At 43.8% G+C, this 12,333-nt stretch overlaps 1 protein-coding gene across 1 annotated transcript; it reads right to left on the bottom strand.

Annotated features, from left to right (window-relative positions):
- Positions 1 to 7,250: 7,250 nt before the first annotated feature.
- On the bottom strand, positions 7,251 to 10,850 carry LOC9629681 (leucine--tRNA ligase, cytoplasmic). The gene is made up of 2 exons (XM_002961374.2): positions 10,755 to 10,850; positions 7,251 to 10,689 (listed from the first exon to the last, which is right to left on the bottom strand). Exon 2 carries the CDS (start codon positions 10,686 to 10,688, stop codon positions 7,398 to 7,400), a length of 3,291 nt encoding a protein of 1,096 aa, XP_002961420.1. The 5' UTR covers position 10,689; positions 10,755 to 10,850; the 3' UTR covers positions 7,251 to 7,397.
- Between the last annotated feature and the right edge of the window lie 1,483 nt (positions 10,851 to 12,333).

The raw sequence follows: 12,333 nt of genomic DNA, 5'->3' as shown, positions 1-12,333 counted from the left end.
CCATCTCAGACTCCATCTCGGGTCTACCTCGGACTCCATCTCGGACTCCACCTCGGGTCCATCTTGGACTCCACCTCAGACTCCAACTCGTGTCCATCTTGGACTCCACCTCGGACTCCATCTCGGGCTCCACCTCGGACTCCATCTCGGGTCCACCTCGGACTCCATCTCGGACTCCAACTTGGGTCCATCTCGGACTCCATCTCGGACACTTCCACGTGTCATGTGTTGGTCCTTTTGGGCCCCCTTTTGGAGCCTCGCTTATTGCTCACTTCATTCTTGTTCCTCAAGCCCTTTGTTGGGAGTTCCACTCCCGCTCTCGACCTTTCAAGTCGGAGCTTTTAGTCCAAACATGTTACGCTCGTTTGGCTTTCGCTTCGGCCACTACCATGTGGCACCCTTCCGGCTCCACTTTGGGGCCTAGGGATTTTGTGTCTCACAATAACCTCTTTTTCTAACGCAAATGCATTACCAACTCAGACCTATTCGGCCGTCGCCAACAAGGAAATGACCAATGGAGTTAGCCACCCTTGTTGCTCTGGCTGTCACCCAACTTACAAAAGTGTGATACGCCCCTTCCTATAGGAACATAGAGAGAAAAGCCAAAGGCCCCAACCCTCCTAAGCAAAGAAACCAAACTCGTCGGTAAGGTTTAGATAAACTACTGTATACAGATAGTGAGTTGTTTACATGGTCATGCCTTATGAAATAAGGAACATCGAGAGAAGTGGATGATGTGACCAGTTGACAGTAGTTACCCCATGACTAAAAATTTTATTATGCACATGAAGTGCCGAAGCTAATTTGCCTATATTGGCCCAAACTCAAAGATCAATAATTGGACAATATCGAAGTCAAAGATGATGATATCTTATAGACTTAATTATTAGTGAATAAATCTTAGATTAGAACACAAAAGTATTTCATATAAGTTATCATTTTCACCATCTAACAAAATTCAATAGCAAGTGTGCCATCAAGAATACTCAATGATAAAACTTAACTACCAAAGATTGTAGATAGCATGCCAAACAACTTACGAAAGAAAACTACAAGAATATAAAATATCATCGACTTGCAAGAAAAATTCTTGCAAGTGTATCATTCGAAGAAAAGGAAAATAATATTGAATCTATCATAACCAATTGTATCAACAATTAACAGAACAAATTGAATGCAGTAAAATTAACAAACACTCGTTTATGTTAATTATCACAGTAACCAATTTAAATAAATCACAGTCAACAATACCAAGGAACCAGAGTTGCTCAAGTAAGCATCAGCCACATCTTATTGATGTCTCAAACCCAAGAGACAAATCCAGAGCAAACTATTAAGAATATATAGTAATGCAAAAAGCCATAAACTATTAAATAACACAACTAATTATCATAAAAGATCATCAATCATCCTATCAATAAAGAAATGCATAATTATCATCAAAGAAGTAATCTACTATCCCGAAGAATGGTAAATCATTTTATATCAACAATAATTAAGTAAAACCTTTGATAAGGATAATCAACTATCTTAGATGATAGTTAATCATCACAAATGATTGCTAGATGCAAAATTCAACTTCAACATTGAAATTAATGAAACAAAATGCTTTCCCCTAACAACTCTTTACAAATAGAACAATGAATATGAAAACTCAAAGGACCAAAAGCTTGAAAAAGCTTATACCCATATCTTGCCTAATAATGATTATAAGTCTCATGTGAAGTAAGTTTAATGCTAAGAAGAAATCAATATCCTCTTCAATATATCCATAAAATAAACTTCATAATGCAAAACTAATGAAGAGCATATTTACATCAATCTAAAAGCTAAGCATAATAAAATTATGCTTAACAAGTGACCACCAAACCGATCCTCCATGAATCCATCTATAGCAAGATATAACTCACTTCATAATAAGCATAAAAAGAATTATCAATGATCGATATATCCTTAACTCAAGTCAAACAAAGAACCAATATTTTTAATATCGATCACTTTTCCTTTCGTAAAGTTAGCATAGTGTACCGTATGTGGTTTATACCCTTTATCCTATGGTAATTTACCATAGGATAATCATGAGCAGAACCTAAACCCTCCATATGCCATGTGTCACATATGCCACATGCCACGTGTCCAAAGGACAATGGTACAGAACCCTAGTTTCAAAGCCTTGGGCCATCGAATGAAAGAACGAAGCCAAACTCCTAAGCATGGAGCCAAGGAGTGAAGGAATTGAAACATGGAGCAACTCTCAAGCATACAACCCAAAACGTAAAAGGACAAGAGCACGGAGTGATTTAAAATAGTCCTAAAGCATTTAGCATCCCAATGCTAGAACCAACACACAAAATAAAGCCAAACAAAGTTTTGTGCTATTTAAGCATACTAGTGGCCTAATGTAAGGATATAAGTATTCCACCAACTAGCATAGTATGGAACTTGGGTTTAGACCTAAGCCAGATGTAAAACAAGGACAAATATGCAAGCAGAAACTAGACTTTGCCTTAAGTTGGTCAGCTATGCTTAACTTACCCACTATCCCTACTATATATTTGAAGCCCCCCTCTGCATTGAGGAATACGTTTTGGGCTTTCACCCAAGCCTCCCTTAATAGTAGGAGTTAGTCTCTAGGACAAGCTCAAAATTTACTAAATATGGAATGTCCCTAAATTGCGAATTTGAATAGTATTTGGGACCAGAATGAGACTAACACAAAGAGCATGATAGCGAAAGTGTTTGGCAAACACGGTAAGCTATCATTTAGCGAATATTAAAGGACCAATCTCAATATCGTGGGGGTTTTTAATACTGGCAAGTGCAAGCCAATAACACAAGTTTCTCAAATCAGGCCGAGTATGCTTAGTAAGAAACACATATAGTTCCTACCTTATGTTTATCCGATTTAGCATGGGTATTGACCAATTTCTCAACTAGCTCAAGTGGGAACTGATAACGGTCTAGCAATACTAACCTCCTACTGTCGTGGCAATAAGGAAAGAATATCCAGAAAGATTAGCTGACAGTTAACTTTTGATACCTGAAGTCACATTTGCAACATACTGCCCATATTCAAGGATAAGGGTGAGGATGTGGTCATGGCTGTGATATTCATTATTCAGTATATAATAAGGTTGGCCATATGTATTGGCATTATTGGCATTTTCTAAATTAGTGCCCTCCATTTCCTAAGTAGAGGCCTTGACATCAATAATGTCTTATTAGTGCAACTACAATGGATGGTCTTGATATAGAGATTTTTTTGGGAAACAAAGAGTTATATGAGTAGTGAAGGGTTTTGGGTAAATAAGTTAGTGACCTCTCCATCCTTCTTTTGAGAGAACTATTAAGGGGTTCACTTGGCACTAGTTTATCTAAGGTTTACTTTCAAAACTTGTTTTATAACAAAATTTCTTTATTGTGTTAGTTGATATAAATTTAAATTTTTCTTTTGGTGCTCAATTTATTACCATATGTTGACATCTATATTTGCGCTATATGGCAGAGCCAATCTTCATTCTCTATAGCAATGGCCGTATATATAGGTATGCACAAATGAGGCAAACCTCTGTATGTGTAGGTGATCTTGAGCTTGAGTTTCAATCATTGTGAGTGATGTTGAGTCCAACTTTTAACCTCATCTTTGGTATGGATTAGTTGCAGCATAATCATATCAAGTGTGACTTTAAGTTTTTTTAAATTTATTTCATACTTCCTCAATTTTCTTCCATTGGTTTTATTTTTATTCCATTTCATCCCTTAGTTTCTATTTTTGCTTAAATCACTTTTATTTCTCTATTACCTTTTACTATATTTCTATCCTACTCCTTTATTCCCTCTTTAAATCTTTTTGATGTTTTTTGTGTTGTAATGGTTGACTGGCTTATGAAGGAGTTATTTACTTTAATTTGTCATCTAGGGCTAAAATTGCAATACATCATCCTATTCCAACTAAAGAGGTGTAAACAACTAAAGGGAACAACTCGAGAGACGATCCGTTAGGGTTCAAATATAAAGGGAAAAGGCCCATAAACAAGAGTGCACCTTTTTTTTCAATCGATTAAGGGTCTTGGGATATTTGGGGTTAAGCATCCTTGGGTTTGAATAGTACTAGGCTGGGTGACCTCTCGGGAAGTCCAAACTCAAGAGCTTGCAAGAGGTTTGTTTAATCAAGATTTCTATTCAATATCAATCACTAAAGAAGATTAAGATTTTATGTGCAAATGTCAAAGAGATATTGAAGAAGGGTGTTATTTGAAAGTTATAGAATCTTTTGGCAATATGAACTTGATCTTGTGATGGAGCCTATCTACGGGAAGTCCAAACTTAGGAGCTTACAAGAGGTTTGTTTAATCAAGATTTCTATTCAATATCAATCACCAAAGAAGATTAAGATTTTATGTGCAAATGTCAAAGAGATATTGAAGAAGGGTGTTATTTGAAAGTCATAGAGTCTTTGGCCATATGAACTTGATCTTGTGATGGAGCCTGATAGATAGGAGTATTTGCTACTACATCGACTATCATTCAATAAATAAAGTGATTATCCCGGATGTGTACCTTCTTCCTCACACTATTAATCTTTTGGATTGGCTAGGGAGAAGTACTTTGACTACACTCAACTTTTTATTTTGTGTGTGAATGCTTTTGATATCATTCTCAAGGGTGTTTTAATGCAAAAGAGCACAAGAATGCCTAATTAACATTATTCTATTGTACATTACAACTAACTACTCCCCTATAGAGGATTGTTTAGTAGCAGTTTGTATAGTTTGAGAAGTTTTATATATATTTATATGGTTTTTAGATATTAGTAGAAGGTGATCATGCTACAATTACTTCATTATTGAAGTAAAAGAACTTAGTTGGTCATATTAATTAGTGGGCTCTAAAGCTTTATATATATGTTTTTAAGGTTGTTTATTGCTTAGGGAGTTTTATGGTTGATGCTAATGCCCCTTTTCAAGCTCGTCTCCCTTTTTTTTTTCTCTTCTCATGTTCCTGATGAGCATGTTTTTCCAACATTTGTGGATTTTTTGGATGAAGATTCCATACCATCGACAATTGATATATTTAATGTGCAATATTCACAAAGTGCAAAACAAGATTTACTTTCTTTTAACAAAGTTCATGAGGCTCAAAAGATCAAGCTATAAATCCAAAGGCTTTACAATAGATTTGAAAATTCTACATCACTTGCTAATGATTTGCCATTTTAACATTTACATTCTCAATATCACTTTGAGGATGACCTTTTTTATTTTGTAGAATGGATCTTGATGATCATTTATAGCTGATAGTACTTTTGATCTATATTCCACACTTTTTCTATGTTTATCGTGATTCTTCTATTCTCAACGGGCCTATAAAACATTATCGTGTGATTAAGAAGTTGTGTAAGTTTTTCTATTGGCCTGATATGTGACATAATATTATTCAGTATGTACATAGTTATATTTGCTAAACTCATAATACTCCTCTTTATGTTATGGAATGATGGTTAGTGTCAATTGTAATTTTTTATCTGTTTGAGTTGGTGGCATTTAAACTAGGGATAGTCGATTATTAGCAATGAGTGTGTTATTATTGCCATTGACTATTTGACTCACTAAGTGAAAGTTGGTATTGTTGGTAGTGTATATACAACTAATATTAAATACTTCCTCCTCAATCGAGTGATGTTTTAGCATTTATATCAAAGTGGATTCTCTTAAATAATGGTTAAAGCATTTTATATTTTAACATCTTGGTTGGAGATATGCCACACTTTCATAAGTGTTTATCATCCCGAAATGAAAGGTTTGGTAGAATGGCTCATTCAAACATTCAAAGAGATGATTGCGAAATATGTGAACTTTTAACATTTGGATTGGGATGGTTATTTTGCCATCCCTTTTATATGTATATGTTATTAGTGTTTCACCATATGAACTTTTATATGATCATAATCCAATATTGCTAATAGAGTGATTGCAATGAGCTGCTGATGTAAGGTCTTGAGATCAATATTTAATAAATATTATTTCATTGGTTCAAGTGAAATTTATTCAATACTTAAGCTGCATATAACTAGGACAACAATGATACTACAACTCTCATTATTGTCCACCAATAGAGTACAAAGTTGATGATCTTATTTTCTTAATCTTATGGTATATGGTTTTTCTAAAAAGCTTCTTATTCAATGGAATGGCAAGTTAAACCACAAGTTTTTGAGATTCATTATAACATTCAATAAGCAGTTCAAACCAAGGGTTAATTGAATATGCACATTTTTATATTTCATTTCTATTTCCACATTGAAAAAATAAAGTCTAAAATCTAAACTGTCTTAATAAATCTTCTAGCATGTTAAGGCCTTAATAATGAAGTTTTTCCTTGCTGCTGATAACAATCCTTGCTAATTTCCTCCATTCTCTTTCTATTGTCTAGCCTAGTGGAGAATCCAGAGTGATAAGAATGCAAAATCAGGAGGGCTGTAAAAATCTCATCATCATAATATCAGTAACTATCCATATCAACTATCCCACCTCAAATGTCTGTGGTCCAAGCCATAAACCACAATTGAGTCCTCACACAAGAAGTACACGAGGCTCCAGAAATATACCCTTATAGTGTCTTTTCTACGCACAACAGAATTTGTAACACAAGTCTCCACACGCCAAAACCATCAGCCTCCTCACAGCCGGCACTTGCAAAGTACTGCTGGCCTGTGGCTGCAGCAAAGCACAGCGCGCATGCTTGCCAGCCTCGAATTCCCCTCCGAGGCCCGTTGGAACCTGAGGCTGTGCACCACACTTACAACGCTCCACTCACAGCATCAGATGGAGCTGGGCATGCTGTCGGGTTGTGCTGCCATTTGCAAGTCATGGAACTCCATCATCAAGTCACGTACCTTTTGCCACCTGTGGGCAACGCAGGCCCCCGGATCCTGACAATCTCCCTCCAGGAAAAGTGCTGCTACATATACGCCTTTGGAGCGTCACTGTGGTTGCGCCACAGGCAAGAGCTCAAGCTACCCTCAGTGCTCTTTCGTTTTGCCAAAGTCATGGCCTCCAAAATTAATACCACTTCCTCTGGTCTGTGGAAGCAGAACTTGTTGGTGTTGGATCACCATGCCGGTTACTTCGTGCACCACTCGGGCCCTGCGCTCGAGAGTAGCCAGTGTGGCCTGTGGTGCTACCTCAATGCCAGGACCGAGAGGCTGGAGCGCCTCAACATGTGATGGGAAGGACACGCCCACATTCCCAGAAGCTCAAAATCGTCTCCAAAGTTCTGTAAATCCTTTCGACACTATCTTTAGCAAAAGAAGAGAAACCCAGAACGAGCCTTTCCTCCTTGGGATTCTTTCCCTCATACGTGAGAATATTCGAGCGCGGAATCAGGCAAAGAGACGTTCAAGAGACGGTGACTTGGGCCACTCCGTTCGACGCGAGAGCTGCGACCATTTCTGGAACTGTGACGAAAACAATCACTGGACTCCCCGGAGACGCGGCTTGAGCAGCAGCAGCGATCTTGCCTGAGGACGAGGACGAAACCGGCACCACCATCATGCTCTCCAGCCCCAGCTGCGCCTTGATCAGCTCCAAGTTCTCCTCAAACACCCACCGCTCGTCGAATGGCAGCCGCAGCTCCAGTGCCTGGGGCCCAACCGACAGCGTCTCGTCCTTCTTAAACTTGACGAACGGCATGCACTTCTTCTGGATCTGCTTGAAGTCCCCGGACTGTCCCACCGAGCTCTCGCGCAGCCGGGACAAGATCTCCACGTCCGAAGTGAAAGTCTTGCTGCCGCTGTCATAGCACGACTGGAGAATCTTCAGGGACTCCTCCTTCCAGCCTTCGTACTTCTCGGCTACGTAGATCAAGCCCGCCAGTGGAGCCGCCGGAGGCACTGCTGCCTGTCCCTTCTTGGCCTTCTTCGAGGCGGCCAGGTGCTTCTGCAAGGCCTTCCGGAAGTCGGCAAGGATGGATTGGAAGAACTTGTTCGCTCTCTGGAGGGTCAAGTCGGGAGTTCCTGAGGCTGGCCAGCCTGCCGTCACTGCAAATCCTTCCTGGTGAAAGATCTCCGATCGGACGTATTCGGCGTAGTGCGGACAAATTGGAGTCAGTAGCCGCGTCTGGACGTCTGCAAACCTGAAGATCAAGTCCCTGTTCATGCCCGAGGAGGAGCACGCCAGCCGGTACTCGTCCCTGGCTATCTGGAGATCGTAGAAACCCGACTTGAGCGCCTCACGGAACATCAGAGCCTTGTAGTTCCTCTCCGTCTGGTTGATAGCAATGTTGATCTCGTTCTCGAATACGCGGTCTGCGAATGTAGTGGGGGATCCCTTCCTCAGATCCTTTTCAGCAGCAATGACCTCGTCGCTCATCCAGGCCATCTCCTTGGTCAGGCGCAGGATGGCCGAGTTTGCTGTCAGCTTGACGAAGTTTGCATCGTCGACCGAGTCTCCAGCGTCCGCCAGGCCAAACCTCGTTGCATCTGCCGAGAAGTCACTTACAGCGTCCCGAATGGTGAGGAAGTTCCCTGTCGATTTGGCCATCTTCTCCCCGTTGAGCAGCAGGAAACCATTGCACCGGAACGAACGAGGCCACCTCTCCTCCGGGAACATGGCGGTGTGATTGTAGATGCTAAAAGTCAGGTGGTTCTGGATGAGATCCTTCCCAGAGACGCGCAAGTCGAACGGATACCAGTAATCAAACTCCTTCTTCATCCTCTTCAGAGTTTCAACCGGAATCTCGCTCTCTGGAAGAGGTCCCATGCCAAATACGAAGTCCCAGACATCCCTCGTCATCTGATTGGGCTTCACAGCATGATCACCTTTGCCATACAAGTCCCCCTCCTGTAAGATATGTGCCAGCGTGTAGTACGCCATGTAGATGGTGGAATCCGACAGCGACTCGATCAAAAAGTCCTGGTCCCAAGGAAACTTTGTGCCCAGCCCGAAAGAACGCGAGCAGGCCCATTGGTTCAGCCATCCAAGAGCGTGCTCGAACAAGCGCCTCGTTTCGTCGCTGTAGAGCTCCATCTGCGTCAGGCATTTTTCCGCCTGTGACTTCCATTCCTCCTCGCCATACTGTAAGTACCACTGGTCCGTCAAGGCCACCACACATTCGTCTCCTGACCTCGATATCACTTTCTTTTCGGGCTCGCTATAGATAACGGCTTGGCCTGATTCCACCAGCAGCTTCTTGATCAGCGGCTTCGCCTCCTGGACTTTCATTCCGGCATAGTCACCGACCAGCATCTTCCCGTCTGTGAACCCCTTCAAGTAAGTCATCTTCTTCGCAGCTTCCAGATCATCCCGGTTGTTCTGGCTCTTGATCTTCATGCTGATGCAGACCGCTTCCGCCGACTTGTCCCCGAATTCCGGAACGTTGATGATCGGAAGGACTTCGAAAGGTAGCACCCACTCGTCTTGGACGTTAAACTTCGCCCGCAGCGCAGGCTTCGACTTCAAATCCGAGAGCGCCATGTAGTCGTCGGGAGAGTCGCTTGGCACACTTGTCACGACGCCAGTACCTTTGTCCGTCTTGATATTCAGCATCGGCAGCACGTAAACCACCGGATTCTTTGCAAGCGGAGAAACAACCGCCAAACCAATCAAGTCCTGTCCTTTAAGTTCCACCAGGCACGTTGGTTGCTGCGGGACCCGTGACAAGTTCTGATAAGCCATGTTTAAGGCAGCCCGAGCCGTCACCACGAAAACTTCCGTCGCACTGACTTCATAAGCACCGTAGTCACCGTCTGCCAGAACCCATGCATTCGTCTGACCATACATGGTCTCCGGCCTCAAGGTGGCAGCTGCCAAGAAAACCTTCTTCCCTTCCAAAGCCTTGAGTTTCCCCGTGAAAGGAGGCTGGACCTCCATTTTGATAAGTACGTACTCTTGAGGAGCCACACCCTCGCCGGAAGCTCTATCGTGGTCGGCACAAGGCTGCCTGTCCAGAGGAGAATAGATGGCATACCTCAAATCCTTGCCCACCTTCTTCTTCTCACGCAAGTGCTCAAACTGCCACCTTACGAAGGAGTCGTAGTAAGGATTCGCCTCTGTGGTGATGAAAGAGCGTCTCCAGTCACAGCTTAGCCCAAAGACTTTCAAGTCGTTCTTGGCGATGGGCGGAAAGTACTCCAGCCAGTAGAGTGGATCCCGAAACTTGGCAATCTCATCGTCTTCCAGACCCAAAGACCTCATGATCGTCCACTGATACTTGGAAGCACCGGACTTTGCCACAGCCTTGCTTTTCTTGGCCTTGAATTTCACCTCCACTGGAACCTCTTCTTTGTTCGCAACTGGAGCTGGAGCTTCGTCCGTCACCTCGGTAGGAAACACTGGAGGACACCCAAACTCTTCGCTCTCGCGGACCAGCTTATCGGCACAAGCCTTGATCGGCATCCCTGTGCAGTGAAATCCCATTGGCAGCAGCACCTTCGTGCCACAAAGCCTCTGGAACGCCGCGGAGAACTCTAGCTTGGAGAGCGAGAACGCGTGGCCCAAGTGAAGGACCCCATTCATGTACGGGTATGGAAAATTCCCGAAATATTTCTCACCGGGCTTGGGCGGCTCGTCGCTCGCATCGACCTCAAAGATCTTGGCGTCCTCCCATCGCTTCTGGATAATCTTCTCGATCCCCAGCAGCTTGTCACGCCGCTCGGTGCTCATCTTCTTCTCGGCGCCATCGCTGGCCATCCTGGATGGACACAGAAAATGCGACTCAAACCACGGAGGATCTCCTGGCGAGCAAAGAAAACTTACGTCGCGATGCAGCGAAGGATCCGACGTAGAGAGCCTCCCGTGTTGCCGTCGCAGCCGCCGCAGCACAGTGAAGCTCTCGTTCTCGTAAACCCTAATTCTCACTGGCAATGCACCTACGATGGTCAGGGGTTCGATACCCATAACCAATGGCATTCTATCCTACTAGCCAAAGTCTCTCGGTGGAGATAGAGTCGGCCATAGCCATTGAGCTTGATTAAGCAAACCTAGATGTGAAGCAAAGACAGTGTGCAGCGATGGTATTGCTGTGACACAGCCTTGACGCTGGCTGCTCAAGAGGCCGTGGGGCTTCATGATCTTCTAGCCGGTGTGCAGCAGCAGCAAGAAGAACCTACAGTGAGTTATTCTGACAATCAATCTGCATGCGCGATTCACCACTCTATTCGTGAGCAGATCACAGCAGGAACTTTGGCCTGCACGATGCTTGAAGCAAGAATGCCAGCAATCTGCTCAGTAGCTGCCACATACTGTAGAGGGCTTGGAGTTAATGTTCCAGTAAGTGCAACAATGGACCAGGGAAACAAAGTCTGGCGTCCTTCCATCGCTTCTGGATAATCTTCTCGACCCCCAGCAGCTTATAACGCCGCTCGGTGCTCATCTACTTCTCGGCGCCATCCTGGATCGATCAACAGAGAGACTTAAACCACGGAGGATGTCTCGGCGAGCAAGAAACTTACGTCGCGATGCACCGAAGGATCCCAGCATAACCAATACCAGAGATAGCTATTGACGAAATTAATTCCAAGCAATAGCAATTGGAGAAGCTTTTTGTTTCAGTCATTCAGCCACGTCTGCCGCCGGTTGCCACGTCATTAAAATTCTTGGCGCCTGTTGCGATTCAAAATTCAAAACTTCACAAAACCTAGATGTGAAGCAAAGCGGCGATGGTAGGCAGCTATGGCTATGGCTATGGCAATGGAAATGGCGGCTATGGCGGCTATGGCGGTAACAGATCGCACGGGCAGCGCTATGGAGCGGCAATGAACTCCCCATTTTCTTGGAACAACACTGATGACGTCCCAATGACGACCACACCCAGATCGAGTGTAGGAGCTGCGCCATGGATTCAGCAGCAGCAGCATCCAAGTATCAATCGCGGCAACTTTTTCTCCTCGCACAGACAAGTCATGAAGCCGGCCGGAGTTGTCCTTGAGCAGCAGCATATGGCGAGACAGCCACTCGGTCTCTACAACTCGGGGAATCAACAGGACTGGCCACCATCGTGCAGCCCGCCTGGATTGATCGATCACGCGGGAGCACTCAGCCCAGGTAAGATAATCAACCATCCAAACCAAAAACTTACTTCATGGATGGATGCGAGCAGCTTAGAACTTGCTGATCATTGGAGCTCACAGATGATCAGATGCAGATCCAGGAGCTCAACGCGAGCGGTGCTACCTTGTACTACTGCCCAACGCTTGATCCTGAGACAGGATTCACCATCCTGTCCATCTCGGCCATGAGCTTCTACAGGAACAAGAGCCACGAGGAAATCCGATGGGATTGCTACTGCCGCGGTGATCCCATGCTTGCCGATCCGTTATCGCTTCCCACACCATCG

Source organism: Selaginella moellendorffii, unplaced genomic scaffold (assembly GCF_000143415.4).
Source record: "Selaginella moellendorffii unplaced genomic scaffold, v1.0 SELMOscaffold_1, whole genome shotgun sequence".
NCBI lineage: Eukaryota > Viridiplantae > Streptophyta > Lycopodiopsida > Selaginellales > Selaginellaceae > Selaginella > Selaginella moellendorffii.
This window is presented reverse-complemented; position numbering and strand designations above follow the sequence as displayed.